The sequence below is a fragment of the Dreissena polymorpha genome, chromosome 7 (assembly GCF_020536995.1).
Source record: "Dreissena polymorpha isolate Duluth1 chromosome 7, UMN_Dpol_1.0, whole genome shotgun sequence".
Taxonomy (NCBI): domain Eukaryota; kingdom Metazoa; phylum Mollusca; class Bivalvia; order Myida; family Dreissenidae; genus Dreissena; species Dreissena polymorpha.
The window spans coordinates 74482118-74498563 of record NC_068361.1 but is presented as its reverse complement, the minus strand read 5'-3'; the positions used below and the strand labels follow the sequence as shown (position 1 = coordinate 74498563).

At 34.5% G+C, this 16446-nt stretch overlaps 2 protein-coding genes across 5 annotated transcripts in view; one reads left to right on the top strand and one right to left on the bottom strand.

Moving 5' to 3' along the window:
* The window catches only part of LOC127837492 (uricase-like), a 70962-nt gene extending 69612 nt beyond the window's left edge, over window positions 1-1350 (bottom strand). For 2 of the 3 annotated variants that reach the window (XM_052364625.1, XM_052364624.1), the window contains exon 1: window positions 224-375. The gene's annotated coding sequence lies outside the window, so the exon portion shown is untranslated. Of the gene's footprint in view, window positions 1-223; window positions 376-1285 lie in introns of those variants that run through there. The other variant, XM_052364626.1, reaches the window with a different exon arrangement.
* A 4623-nt stretch (window positions 1351-5973) lies between these two features.
* Window positions 5974-16410, top strand: LOC127838931 (uncharacterized). Of its 2 annotated transcripts, XR_008030042.1 has the most exons (6): window positions 5974-6137; window positions 7098-7221; window positions 7444-7535; window positions 7773-7865; window positions 8540-8986; window positions 15932-16410. XR_008030042.1 is itself a non-coding variant. In XM_052367068.1 (5 exons), the coding sequence occupies exons 2-5, from the start codon at window positions 7199-7201 to the stop codon at window positions 8659-8661; spliced, it is 330 nt and encodes a 109-aa protein (XP_052223028.1). In that variant the 5' UTR covers window positions 5974-6137; window positions 7098-7198; the 3' UTR covers window positions 8662-9397. The 2 variants fall into 2 exon arrangements, 1 of the variants encoding a protein (XP_052223028.1); XM_052367068.1 differs by lacking the exon at window positions 15932-16410 and having other exon boundaries at window positions 8540-9397.
* The last annotated feature ends 36 nt before the right edge of the window (window positions 16411-16446 follow it).

Here is a 16446-nt window from a genome sequence, read left to right as displayed (position 1 = left end):
CAGGGGCATAATTTGAAGAAACTTCGAAGAGGACTATAAGATGTCACTACATACCAAATTTGGTAGCCCTAGGCCCTACGGTTATGGACAAGAAGATTTCTCATAACTTCTAGTTGCAATAATTCAACTCGCTTTTTATGACTTTTTTTTTAAAATTGAATAGAAAATAGAAAAGCAAACATGGATAAAGAATCTATTAATTAAAAAATGTTAAATTACTTACAATTTTCCAACGCTCTAACCTAGCTATCAGCAAGTTATTTAAGGAACAAGGTCAGACGTTTATACCGCAGTGACATTCATTAAGCTATACTACTGCAGTGGATAAAATACGTGAGGCATAGCCGTAGGGTTGACTTCATCAAATCGGCTTACGGTTACAGTACACTAAATCTAAAAAAAATTCCATAGTTGACAGGAAGGCATGTTTTACACTTTTATCTAGTATTCGGGTGTTATCTTTCGGAGAAAGTGGTAGGGCATGAATAGGTGTTCACTACTGAATCCCTGAAATATGATGAACTTAAAGACTATAGTAAACCATCGCACTGAAAAAGGTTACACTCCACTAAGAAACGGCCGAAAAAAAAGTTGCAAAAACAGTCGATTTTGATTTGTGTCAAGTTCTTTCTTGCATTGAACATGACATATCTTTTTATTGCATAAATCGATTCCTCTTAGAATGGCCTTTAAGAAAAGGTATGGTTATCGGGGTCTCTATGTGCAAAATGTTGCATTTATTTTGGCCTAAAGTTGTCGTTTTCACATTGAATTATATAGGGAAACTATTTAGTGTATTCTGACCTACGCCGGTGTCGCGTGAGAATTGCGTAATTTCGAACAAAACAATAACCGCATATTCGCATTAAAAAGATGATTAATTTTTAAATGTTAATAGGTATTTTGAATTACATTACATTCACCCACAGGCAGCAGTATCATAAAAAAAAATTGCCCTCCCCCCCCCCCCCCGGACCATACCCCCCCCCCCCCCCCACCCGAGCTTACCCCAAGGGTTCCAGATTGTTAAATGTACACCTATTGTGTATGGTTTAACTTTCCAACAACGTTTATTGACAAAAAATAACAGTTTAAAAAAATACCCCTCTTATAGGTATTATATATACACAAGGTATGAAACGCACTATATGCCTATTGCTGAAAGATTGTGGAACACTGGACGTGACCTTTTTCATCGAAAACACACATGTTCCCATGCAGTTGCCGACAAAATGCAACTGGATTCGTTAAAAAACAGTCAAAGCAACGAGATTACACTACTAACCGATCTCCTGATCGGCTAATAACTTTTATATTCAATTAAATTCGACTTTCTCGCTACATGTCGGTCTTTTGCTGTCATATTTTGTCGATCGAATGCTTGGTTTTAAACGCCATATCATTGGCCAACACAATGAGAACAACCAACCAGATGATGCGTTATAGAATTAAAATGGTGTACATGTGTAGATGAAACACAGAGTGACATATAGCGAGAAAGTCAAATTAAATTGAATATTAAAGTTATTAGCCGATCAGGAGATCGGTTAGTTGTGTCATCACGTTGCTTTTACTGTCTTTTAACGAATCCAGTTGCATTTTGTAGGCAACTGCATGGGAACATGTGTGTTTTCGGTGAAAAAGGTCACGTTCAGTGTTCCACAATCTTTCAGCAATCGACATATACTGTACCTTGTGTATATATAATACCTATAAGAGGGGTAATTTTTTAAACTGTTATTTTTTGTCAATATTCGTTGTTGGAAAGTTAAACTATACACAATAGGTGTACATTTAACAATCTGGAACCCATGGGGTAAGCTCAGGGGGGGTGTATGGTCGGGGGGGGGGCAATTTAAAATAAAAAAAATTATGATACTGCTGCCTGTGCATTCACCCCTGTGTTGGGCTCAGAACGGACTATTGTTATGAAAGCGTCTCATTTATGTCATGATCATTCCAAGCGTTCATCCTTGAGGTTACAGAATACTAAACAATCTCTTGCACGACGGTTACATTGCATTCACTGCATTAAAAAAACCATCTCATATCATGATATCTTATATCAGTCTTAATTCATTATTAATATGATTATAGGTGCTACCTAATTTACGGACAAAGCTTTTTAAGTTTTTTTGATAACTACGTATTTTTAATAAATATATTGACATGATTGTGTTCAAAATATTATAATTGTTGCAATAATTAAGTAATGCATAAAAAAAATCAATCTTAAAACAAATAACATGTTCCAAGCTTAAAGATCTAGCATCTTATATTTTTTTGTTTTCTAGCCACAGGAATTTATAGCTGGTTCGGTGTCTGTGGTATAGTGGATGGGGTGTCTGCTAACTGGCCTAGTCACTGGGAGGTCTCTGTATTGATCTCTTAAGTGGGAGCATTCTTTAGATAACCCTAAAGACATACTATGGCGTACCATTTGGGTTGAAAGTCAAGAAAATCAACAAGTTAAAAAGAGAAATGTACGTCGAAGTACAAATACACTTCGAAGTATATATTTGTACGTCAAAGTACAATTTGTACTTCAACATACATGTTTGTACTTCTACGTACACATTTTTTGAACAGCCAATCAAAACACTAGTCTCTTGAGCCGCTTTTCCTTCAGATTTTTTCATAATAAATGTTTAAAATCTCTTTTTTAATTGAGGACAAAATGAATAAAAATATCAGAATGGCAAAAAAACAACACATAGAAATTTCAAGTATTTAATGCATTGAAATAGATTATATACAAATCTGAAAAAGATTCAATTGTTACCTTTTTAAAATTAAAATTATTCAGCATATTGTGAGTATTTATTGATCATGCAGGGCGGAGTATCACGACCGTCCAGTGCATTACTGTGTAGGAAATTCCCAACGGTAACCAAACAGTTACCAAGCATTAACGGGAAAAATAATGTATTATAACCTTCCTGTTGGTTGTATTTTGTGATAACCATAACTTGCATAAGTCAGAAGTTAATCACGCCACGCCAGGTCAATAAATACGCACAATATCTATGAATTAGCGGTCGATAGTCGCATAATTTGGTATAAATTATAATAATAATAATATTTAATAAATACGCACAATATCTATGAGTAAGCAGTCGATAGTCGCATAATTTGGTATAAATAATAATAATAATTATGTTCACTGTCAAATATCTCTAAAAGCAACAGATGTAAGGTGTCTTCTGATTGGCTAACACTCAAGTGTCTGTGAAAATTGTATGTCGAAGTACATTTCTCATTCTACCTAGTAGGTCTTGTAGACTTTCGACGTCATGGTATGTCATATAGACACTAAGTACTGGTCCTACCCAGGAACCAGTTTGTTTCATCAAATGTCGCAATTCAACTTGACAGCTTGCTAAAGCAGTTGCATTTAGCATACAGTACATGTGATGTGTCAAATCAATTTTGATTGACAAATTTGACAGGATTTTTTGTAATCCAATATTTTTAAACTGCCAAATAACACACACTACGTATTGAAAGCCATACCTGTAGCTTTCGTCTGTATACCACTGACTTCATCAGAAGAATGATTTCTACTGTTGGGAAACGTTAACACCACTAATTGTCTTCTTATTTATTATCAATGTATAATTATGTGTTACAGCATAACAACATACTTGTTTCGCAATTAAAATATTTAATAAATACAGGTATATTGCAGGTTTCTAATTTTCTTTCGCAAACTATTGTTGAATAGTTTAAATTGTGTCGCCACTAAAAAACTAGCCATTTTGTAGCAATTCTAAAATCACAGTCTAAATTGCATACACTTAGCTCTATAGTTACAATTTGAATGCAAATATTAGAATTCATCATGTTATATCATCCATATTTTTTTATTTAAACATTCAAATAACACATAAAACAGTACATATATAAAAAGATATGTGGTATTGTGTGGATATACAAAACACTTCACATCATTTATTTGCACATAAAATAATAGTTACAAAATAAGTAAAACTCATCAACCTACATTTCAAGAATATTTAGGTATATGAAATTACAAAGTGGTGTTATTGTACAATTGCTGGTTTTGCACTAGCCATAAAACATTTATCATGGATTAGCAAGTAACAACCAATTTATTAATTACACAATAGAACGGAAACCATATTAATTGCATTATGCATTTACTAAACAAGCTATTTGCTACTGTTTAGAATTACACTATCTTACTAAAAATGATCACAGGTACTTAGTGCTTTTACATACTTGTGGTAAGTTTTGTATTACTAGTTTGACAATAATCGGCAGACACTTGTCGATATACAGACAAAATTTGCATGGGAACTTTTCATATTTTTTCAGCATAATTGCCTTCAAATTGTTAATTTAACAACCCTTTGTCATTGTTTGCACATCTGATCTTATTATACCATAGCTGATTTTTGTTTATAGATAGACATATATAGACTTTTCAAAGTTCTATAAAAGTTCACACATGTTCCATCCAAGTAAACAAACAGAACCAATAAAGATCACCACAGATAATAACTGTGTGTATAGCTTGGAAATTTTGATAGTTCGGGAATCCTTACTTTGTTGATTTCTGTAAACCAAAACTGTCAGTTTTGCTGGATAGAATGGCTTGTATAATGCCCAGCTCTTGCCTTGGCAGAACAGCTTCTAAAAACGGAAAACCAACAAATATCTTAAAATTTGATCAATAATGCAGACAATTTGTAAATGTCTTGTTTTTTGGTTGATTTCGAATCTGGAAGATTTTTTACGTAAGATTGTGGTACGAAAATTCCAACGGTATCGGATTTTGTGGTTTTAGGCCTAAACTAATTATAGTGATATGTTACCTTTCGGGATATCGGTAAAGTGCGAGCAGACGAGGTGTAAATACGCTTTAAATTAAAGCTAAAAGACTAAAAAGTTAGACCTGAATATCTTTAAATTTTGTGAATAAGTGTGTTTCTGGTGGATAACAACGACAACTTACCAGAATATTGCTCATGATCACACGTAAAACTTCTTTCTGAGAGCGAATGGAAAATGCGTCACAAATTCTGATACATAAACAGTAGGGTGTCATTATTGAAATACCGCGAGAATACTGGAAGAATAGAGATGCCAACTATAGTGTTTAAAACAAATAATTTTTTTAACAAGCGTTTGTGATTTGTCAGGATAATAATAACAATAAGATATCGAAAAGATCAAAGCAAATAAATTCGACAGAAATCTGAGATTCGGCAATATATTAAAGACGGGTTATGTTCCCCTAAATTGTGTTCGGTGAAGACTGTTACTATATGTAGTGAACCAGTCTTCGGCTTATACCCACTGAAGAAGAGCGTTCAGGGGAGATAATTGAGTAATGACTTAATTCTGGAACGGTTGCGAAGAAAAACAAATAATGCGAGAATATTTAGTGCGATTCGCTACACAATTATGATGTCATTGATATAACTTTTCCTGAGTTATGTATTTACATGTGATTTAGCATATGTCAAAGTGTTTTTGATTTGTTCAAGGTCATAAATAGCATCGCGAAAATATATGTCGCGTGGCAAATTTTTTTGAGACGTATCCATATGTGGTATTCTTATGTAATTTTATGTCTAAATTCCCATATGTATGAACGGTCAACGCCCGCTTCGCGGGCTTTTGCCCGTATAACATTGATATGTTTTTTTATGTTAAGAAACCAACATACATACACACGTCGAAGCAATTCCTAGCGTCACTCAATAAACATTATGTTCGATTGTTTACATTTGTAAAGTGCGTGGAATTATTTCATCTGCGTAAATGGGCAATAAATTAGTTCCAAAGAGTTGCATAAAAACTCGCAAGTTTTTGCACGATTTATCGTACATTTAAAAGTCATATTTCTTAATTTAATGCATGCGATCTTAAATATCCAATCAAATATACGTTGAATGCGTTTGTTCGATTTTATCGATTTTATAGACAAAAAGGAGGGCTGAGTCTTTCGCAGAGTTGTATGTGAGAGCAAGGAACGGCAACTCTGCGTGGAGATTGAACCAAGCGTGACCTCAGATAATCTTTCACAGCATGTTACTATCGTCTGCAACAATAAGTGATCTGATAACAAACGATGCCCTTGGAAATAGTTGAAAATAGCGGGTTAAAAGGTAAGATATGGTTGATTGGTTTGCATTTGATGGATTTTTATGTATTTTACTTAATGCAAAACTTTTGAACACTTTACACCCAATTGTCTTTGTAAATAAGACCGTGGGATAATGAATCGGTTTCGTCTGCAAAAGTTCACTATTTCATTCATAAGTCACGTGGCTGCCATTTAACAAAACATCGTATAAATAGATTAATTTTCACTATGAAAAAGGTGTACGCCTAAACTTTGATTTGAAGTCCGGATATGTTTTTGGTTATGATGTAAAACAAGTTTAACTACATGTAGCAAGTGTTTATGTTGGTAATTGCATATTATGTTTATTACTTATTTTCATTAACTTAATTTTAATTTTAGGTTCCACAAAAGAAGTACAGGTTATATCCACCTACTTCCATAAACATAGCTTATGACAAGGGGTTGCTGACAGGGTCCCCTATTAAAACCACTGCCAGAAAGTATGGCATCCCGAAATTAAAAACCTTAAATTGATTTAATTAATTTTAGTTCCATATTGCTTTTACAGCGATACAAATTTAAGTACAACAATCAATGAGTTAATATTTTATGCATTCAGTCTCCACCGAAGTGATATTTTCTTTGAAATCAGGTAACCAATCAGATGAGTCGTTTTAGGGCACTCTCAACAAAAATTGCCGCCGTTATATAGACTTGGGTCATTTCGTTTTTCAACGAATTTTTTGTTGATAACACAATCAATTGAATTTAAAATGTGTAAAATAAGGTAAATGTGTAATGAAATAACAAAATAAATTACAAAAATCCCTATATTGAGCAACAAAACTTTAACAAACTGCTTGCATGTGTCGAATTTGGTCACTCGAGGATACTTATGGTTTTTAGTACACTATCAAGCACTGAGTAAAGTGGAGTGCACTCACTGCGGACGGCTCTTGTTAAAAATCCTGCTGTCTATCATGTTTGTGTTTTATTTCAGAATCTACATTAGATGTTCAAAGTGCAGGCTAGTATTTCACACAGACTGTGCTCATTGGGATCTTGAAGATATAATTACACGCGAAGATCTGTGCATTTGTGATGTCTGCGCAAGCAGAAGAACTGTATGCATATCTTGTTTATATATATGTTTAAAAGCTCATCTTGTTTACAGTAAATATTTAAAAGCGTTTGCGATACAATTTTTAAAACTCATTATTCACTCTAGATTAATTCTTCATGGACACATTTTCTTGTTCCCAAAAAGTGTTGCAGGTTTAATCAAAAAGTAAAGTTTAAATGTATTTAATTGTGTTGCGATTAATTTACTAAGTTTGTCATTGTAGACAAGAAGTTGAACTGACTGACAACAAGGGCAAGACAGTTAAATTATCATGCTCGAAGCAGATTATACATCTATTATTTAGTCTTGACACAGGTATTATTTATTTAGTTGAAGAATGATTTTTATATAAATTTATTAATACCTGTTGAAAAATGATTGTTTTATATATTTCTTAGTATCAGTTATTTTTCTAGATTTTGTTTTGGGTGTACCTTTGAGTAAAAGAAATGCTTACCTTACATTATTACGTGTTTAGTTTGATTATTAAGATAATAAAGATAATTTGCTAACAGTTACTGTAAATGTATATAGAAATAGTTACATTTTCAGATTCTAATGTGAAGGAGATGGTAGTGCAAGGGTTACTAGGTCAGGTGACTAAAAGCTGCAGCCAGACAACAGTAGAAACATCTAGTGACAATGGTAATAAAGAAGAAAAATGTGATGTCTGATGTTTTAAATGTACCAGTATGTTTCTCTTAAATCTGGTGTTTGTCTCTTACAAGAAATTGTGTAATGTAATCAAATATTGGGTGTCAGATGCAAATCCAGAAAAATAGCAAACATCAGTTGCTGTGTGTAAGCTACAGCATATTAAACGTTACACAATCATTTAATATACATTACTAGTAGTTATTATGTTGAAATTGCATGACATGAGCATATTCATTCAGGCAACCATTTACTTTCAAAATGGTTGTCCAAAGTATGATTTGGTTGCCCGGCCATTGGTTTTTATTATGTACATTATGCAGTGTGTGTTCCATGCTGTGTGGAAAATAGCCATTCGTTTGAAAAAAAAATATTAAAAAAATGTACAATGTTTAGCAAATCAATATTTAAAGAATTCTATGAGCATGCATTTAACCATATTATTTTGTAATATTCATGACAAAATAAAGTGTAATGCTAATAATTGGTTTTCCTTTGGACAACTGAAATAACTCAAACTGGTTGTCCGAACTATATTTTGGATGTATCGGGCAACAGGACAAACGCTAATTTCCATGACTGTACAATATATAAATGTTTTACTTTTCAAAGTAAAAAGTGTACCTTAATAGACAGCATTTACATTTTGTCAACATTGTTTTCAGTTTCAAAATGGAGCTCGGAGGCCGAGATGTTAGTTCTTGAAAAATTCTTCTCCTTAGAAAACAGGACATCAGGCACCCGCCACAAATGGGAAGTTGTTGCCGAAAAAATAAATAAATTCTGATATGACTTTACTGGCGAACAGTGCAGGCATAAAATTTAAAGCCTGAAAGAAAAATACGAACGCGGTAAAAAAAAATTATAAAAAATCTGGAGAATCGCCCCCGACACAGATTCAGGTAAAGAGTTGCAGGACGTATTTGAGACTTGTCCTGACATGAAACCTTAATGCATAATTGACAGCGCTGAGTCTGACAATTCTGGATGCTGCGTTTCAAAACCATTTAACATTCCGCCAGCGAAGAAAACAGACATCAGTGACAGATCTGGGCCTAAAGGAACTAAACGGAAGAGCTCATCCTCGCCTCCATCCGCCAGCAGCGATGATGGTATGCACCTAAATCTTTGCTAAATATAACAGTCATTTTTATTAGCTCATCTATTTTTTGAAAAAAAAAAGAAAAGCTTTTGTCATCACCTTGGCGTCGGCGTCCGGTTAAGTTTTGCGTTTAGGTCCACTTATCTCATAAAGTATCAATGCTATTGCATTCAAACTTGGTACACTTACTTACTATCATGAGGGGACTAGGCAGGCAAAGTTAGATGACACTGGCAAGCATTTTGACAGAATTATGTGCCCTTTTTATACTTAGAAAATTGAAAATTTGGTTAAGTTTTGTCTTTAGGTCCACTTTATTCCTAAAGTATGAAAGCTATTGCTTTCATACTTGCAACACTTACTAACTATCATAAGGTGACTGTGCAGGCAAAGTTATATAACTCTGACTGGTATTTTGACGAAATTATGGGCTCTTTGTACTTAGAAAATTGAAAATTTGGTAACAGTTTATGTTTTGGTCCACTTTACCCCTAAAGTATAATAGATATTGCTTTCATAGTTGGAACACTCGCAAACTATCATAAGGGGACAGTAAAGGACAAGTTGCATAACTCTGGTTGTCATTTTTACGAAATTATGGCCCTATTTTGACTTTGAATATATGGTTAAATTTTGTGTTTAGGTCCACATAACTTCTAAAGTATCAAGGCTATTGCTTTCAAACTTAAATGCTATCACGAGGGTACTGTACCTGGCAAGTTTAATTTTATCTTTACCTTGACTCTCAAGGTCAAATAATTAAGTTTTGCTAAAATTACCATAACTTCTTTATTTATGCTTAGATTTGATCGATACTTTAACAAAACAACTCTTACCTGACAAAACACAATAGACTCCACCCAAATCATTCCCCACGCCCCCCCCCCCGAATCCCCCCCCCCAAAAAAAATATTTTTTCCTTAAAGATCATCTTATAAATGACCACCACACCCTAACACTATACCCCCCCCCCAAAAAAAAAAAAAAAATATTTTTTTTGAAACATGGTTAAAATACATTTTTTTTAAACATGGCAGGTTTCTTCACTTAGGCACTTCCAACAGACATTGTCTAGTAAGATTGGTGGTCGGGCTAGTAAAACTGCGGGCTAGCTTGTCCGACTGGTCGTACATAAAAAAATCTATACTGATTCTTATAACTATAACTAACTGCTGTGAAAATCTTTATTTTTTTATGTGTAAAATTACTCTCGTATCCGTTATTTTTATTAAAACAAAACTAGTGTATTTAAATAAACGCGGAGCATTCACATGATTCATCCCTATTTTTGGACGCAAAGGGGAGCTTCCTGCAGAAATTGCTTGTTTCCATTGGTCAAGTTGTCATGAATAATAATGATTTTCTGCAGTGTCGTAAAACTGTAGAGCATGATTTTACAACTTCTATCGAAATTCGGTATCGTCAATGTAAACATTTTTGCGTAGCAGACAAGAGAATATAATTTAAGGAATGGTTTTGTTCAAGTTTGGATTTTCGTCCGACAAATCAGTTAATTCAAAAGAATCCGACGCGTAAACTGGCACGAAACGTAAATATGAAGAAACTCAAAAACGTCAATTTTATCCTAGATGGAAAATCGAGTCAGTTCCCATGGATTGAATTTGACGAAGAAAAGCAAATAAAAAGTTTTATTTTATTGTTTTACACTATGCATAAAAAAATCTGTTGTTCACTGATTATTTACTGATAAATCCTGATTTAACAGTTACATGACACAATTGTGTTCATTTTCTATGTCATTTATGGTCTAGAAGACATCAGGTTCGGGTTAGTACATTTTAAGAGGAGCTGGTCCGACAGTCTTGCTGTAAAAAAAGTTAATGTCGAACCCTGCATGGTTAAAAAGCACAAATATTTTTCTTGTATTAGTTTATTGTTAAAATACCGTCCAACCATCCCACCCAAGAATCCCCCCTCCCCCCCCCCCCCCAATTTTTTTTTTTGCATTTTTGGCATTTTTGGAAGAAAATGTAATAAATGACCACACCCCCACACTATACACCCCCTCCACTCGAACCCTCCCTCCTTTGTGATTGAAATTGAGATAGGTCCCTTCACCTTTAAAAAGAAAAATAGATGAGCGGTCTGCACCGGCAAGGCGGTGCTCTTGTTTATATATTTTCTCTTATTTGCAGTAATTCCGTCCGTCGCAAAACTGTAAGATTGGTTATAACTTTTGCAATATTGAAGATTGCAACTTCATATTTGGCATGCATGTGTATCTCATGGAGCTGCTCATTTTGAGTGATGAAAGGTCTAGGTCATCCTTCAAGGTCAAAGGTCAAATATATGGGGGAACATAGTGTTTCACAAACTAATCCTACTCGGTCAGTACTCTATGAGTTCTAGTTATCTTAATATTCGACAGAAAATGTTCCCAGATTTGTGTTGACAGGGATTTTTCAGCACTGTCTGCGCCTCCGAAAAACGGAGGCACTCCAAAAGCAAACGGACCCGATTCCTAACCGAAATCACATGTCTAAGTTGTTATATCATATTACTAAGTTTTCATATCATATTACTAAGATGTCATATCACATGTCAAAGATGTCCTAACACATGACTAAGTCATCATATCATATTTCTAAGATGTCATATCACATGTCTCATATGTCATAAAACATGACTAAGTTGTCATGTCACATGTCTAAGTTGTCATATTATATGACTTAAGATGTCTCATCACATGTCTAAGATGTCATAACACATGACTAAGTTGTCATATCATATGACTAAGATGTCATATCACATGACTAAGATGTCATATCACATGACCAAGTTCTCAGATCACATGTCTAAGTTGTCATATCACATGTCTTAGTTGTCATATCACATGTCGTTAGTTGTCATATCATATGACTAAGATGACACCTTAGTCATATGATATGATAACTTAGTCATGTGTTATGGCAGGGTTTTTTCGTTGTCTTTTAATATTTTTATTATGACTTAACATTGTCTTCAAATGTATGATTAACTTGCCTTTGTAATTGTATCAGGGATATGTGCAGCGGCAGTTGAAAGTTTATTCATCCACAGTTTTAATAACCTGCCATTGTAACTTTAGCATTTGTGACTGTTCGGTTAGTAGAAAATTATATCATGGAACCAGAAATTCTGATAAGGAGGACTCCAGTTTAAAAGTTGTTTCTGTTACGGTTTAGAGGGTTGCGCTGTATTAATTCAATGTGCCGTACGCAGTTGTATTTTGTGCCCACATGTTTCAATTACTGTTTTTATACCCCACAATTAAAGTTTATTGATTAGTTTGTTGACATGTGATTCAAACCTGCTGACAGAATGATATACACATAATACATAATATGTTCAATATTTCGGAAATAAAAAAGTAAAACCAAATATACATGTTATATGTTTCTTTTTTAATCTGACTATTGCGTGTGCCGCATAATGCATCATTACGCAATGTTCAAATAACATAGGCGGGAACATAGGCGGGTTAAGGATGGGCGGATCCAAGGAGGGGCAGACGCGGCGTACGCTCCCTAAAATCGCCAAAGTAAAGTTAATTAATTTGATTTTTCACACTTAACTAGATCTAAATCACATAAACTCATTTTACTTATTTTTCGTACAGAACATTTCCCACTTATCACAGACAATCTCTAAATGTAATAAAATCTCATTCTTTGTCATTATCATGCTGTAGGTACTACAATTGTTTTCATGCTCTCCCCTCCCTGCTGTATTCGCCACTAGCCTGATTATCGTCGGTGTTTGTTCTTCTTTGGAGCATTTCTTCCGGCCATATCCATCCGTAATTACGTATAAACTATGCACTTTTTGTCATTATAAGAAGAAACTTCGATGAAAGTACATAAGGCGTGACATGCTCGAGAAGTGGTTGTCAAAGCCTTCAAAATCACTAAAATCGGGGAGCTTCGCCCCCCCCCCCCCCCCCCCTGCACCCCCAGCAAATCTTTCAATATCCCGCCCCCTCCCCCTACCAGAAATTCTGGAACCGCCCCTGAATAAGCAGTACCATGACTGGCATCTAACAGCAAAATTTGACGAAAAATACTTGTACATGCATGTCATTCAGTAATTAAGTAAAGGTGGCTGAAATGTGCCCCATTTAAGACTTTTAGCGCTTATTTTGCTTAACATTTGTACACAGTATGTTTATCTAATCAGGCCACTTCAGTATCACGTCTAACGCCGTTTATTGATTCATAATACAGCATATAATATTTAATTCAAAACGATATAACCCTCTACCACGTGTATTTAACAAAAATGAAAAGACTAGCTATATATCTGTATAAATCTTGGCTCAGGTTCGTGAATAATAACAACAGACACTTTTGTCTAGCCTTTAATAAGTCATATCCACTCGAGAAGAGAACTTTGATATATAAAGCGGTTTAGTTCGACGACTAGGCTTTCCGTGCCAGAAAAGTGAGCCGATCGAAAGGCTTTCCGTGCCACAACGAAAGCGATAGTAGGCAATGTTGAAGTAAACTTGATGAAAATTACTATATAGCGTACATTGAACGTAAAGATATGATCATTAAGATGATATCAATGACACTAGATATTTGACATATTACGGGAAAGCTAGGTTAAAAAGTCATCAAAGTTGCGTGTATGTGCGATTGTTCCACCACCCTCGTCATCATTCCATCTTCGATAGAGTTTGTAATAAGTGTTTGGACCTGCAGACTACTGTGAACCTGTAGCTGGATATATGCTTCAGCTCATGGACCACCTCTTTTTATGCACAAATGTGTTAACGGGTTTTAAGAAGAATGAACAGAGAGGCAGCATTTTGACAGAAAGGCCACGGATATGCATTTACACCGTGACTGATATTTCTGTAAAATTTGTGGAAGATCTTTGAAAAAGCTGCAGGAAGTCGATGTCAAAGCTACCATTTGTTACCCCCATATGCTTTTCGTAATTTTTGCAAATAAGCAGCTTTTGGCAGTTATGTTACTTTTGGGTATTTAGATGAACTTTCGGATGTGGTTTTGCTCTTCAGCTTCCGTCATCTCGTCAATGTGTAATTCCAGACATTTAACAAAACAAATCTTAAGAAATCAAAAGTTTAACATGTAAGTAGGGATTCTTCGAATGTTTGTATTGATTCTTTATTGACTTGTATCATTAAGAAATATTGTTTGAGTCGTGACAAAGGTTTATTCGTTTGAATTTGTCGATTTAGTTTGATGTCTATGGAGATCTATTTGTCGCGTACCTCGTGTATTATTTCTGTTAGCTGGCAAGTGCAAACTTGCATGTCCCACACATTATGAATGTAACCTTTTATTACAGTTGCCTTAAAACCCGACCTATATCAACCTTGACCACCTAAACGGTTGGAGAGTGTTAGCAGCCTATGCTAGTGAGTTCAAAACTGAGAATACTGTATTTTTGTATTAATTGTTAATACATGGTCGATAATGTTTAGGGAGTCTCAGTTTGTGTTCATAATACAAGTTATTTTAAGTATGTGTTATTATATAAATAATACACTATATGACTACGTGGATATGTGTTTGGATACGTGTGTATTTGTATTATTAGTGAAATGTGTTGTTTGTTAATTTCAGCACTGTTAACTCCATATCTTGTTGTTGGGACATAAATCGTAAATAAACCTGAAGCCTTGTACACGTTTGTCATCTCGGAACTCACAAAAGTTACACATGGTTACTGATGTACTTGCAAAAAAATGGTCTTTGCGAATATTGAGTTTCTTTGTAAAGTCGCAATATTTAAGCAACATGAACGGAGTATCCCTAAATTTGCGCCTTTGACGTCTTAATTGTATGAGACTATCGACCTCTATGATCTGACAAAAGCAGAATGTTATTTTCGATGCGCTGGTGGATATAAAAATATGCACTAAGTTATTGGTAGCTTTTAACATAAAATCTGTTTTGTCAAGTACTGGTTAGCGAGCAACCCCCGTGCAGAGCTTTGACTGGAACTAACATAGCTGGATCAAATCCTTGCCTTCATAACCAACTACGTCATTATATGAAAACCACGTGGTATAATAATTTTACCATTGTTATTTTTACTTTTTAATTTAGGTATCTTTTATTTACCGGACTTCTTTATTTTCCGAAATCTTCGGTCGTCAGATAGAATACAGAATATCTCAATTGTTTTTATTGCAACATCATATTGAAACAAAAACTGGTGCGGTCATTACGCACAAATTATGTTAATAATTATTTTTGTACTTTAAATAATCGAGGCACTTTGACTTTTATATCTGAATTACTAGTTTTATAAACGGAAACAAATCAAAGTCACCAGTATTAATTACGTCTTCAATAAATTTTGTAATATTGATAATGTAACAACAGAACTTATACCGAGGTTAAATTGATATCAGTAGATCTTCCTGCGCGTAAGTATAATGTCGAATAATTATGCGCAAGTTCCGCGTTGTTTACGTTTGACACGGTTCATTGTATGTGCATTTTTAGATTGAATATAAGTTTTGCTCAGCAGTTTTCATGGTAAGGTGGACTCAAGAACCATCATAGTTTACCTTTCATGAGTATCAGCATGCTTTCAACAAGCAATCGCAGTATATGCATAAAAATTCGAAAAATTAACCCCCGTTTTCATTATTGATGAGCACAGTAACCCCACTTTCAGTAACTGGTATTTATGCAAGATATTTTACCATTTGAGAGTATAAGATTATAAGAGTGGCAGAGTGGCAAAAGTTGTATTTTTCCAACAAAGGGTATAATAATTACTCTTGAAACATCCCCACAGAACAAACCTGAGCAAACAAAGATATGGACCGGACACACATTTTGTGGACAGACGTTAACACCGTTAGACGGTGTAAAAACTATATGCCTCCCTTCGGGAGCATCATTAAGCAGTATTTAAATTAAATTGCAGTTTTTGGATTTTTCTCATTATGCTACAAACACTAATGTTTCAGAAAACACAAAAGAAAGGAGGGAACGATCAGCAACCTCGGCGGAATTCCGAAAGGCGTTCAGTCAATTCGGGAACACTTTTAGTTAATAAAGCAAAAATACAAACGTCTTTAAGACTTGGCATTACATTTTATGATATCAACGAACCATAGATAGAAAACGAACAAGGTCCTTTTTAGCTCGGCTGTTTTCGGAGAAAACCTGAGGAATTGCGATTTTCAGCTCGTCGTCCGTCATCTGACGTCCGCCATCCGCGTAGTGCTAAAACCTTAACATTTTTTAAGGTTTTGAAAATTGGCTCTAAAATCAAAGTGCTTCAACCTACAACTTTGAAACTTCATACAATGTTTTTTGTCTGTTTCTTTTTAATCGTAAATTAATTGTACGGTGTAAGCAAAGAATAAATAATGCAACAGAGATCATTTCATGTTAGCAGTATCCAAACATGAGATTATGAAATTATTTTAAAATATGATTTTCTTTACCCTTAACTGAATTGTGAACATTCTATAAATCC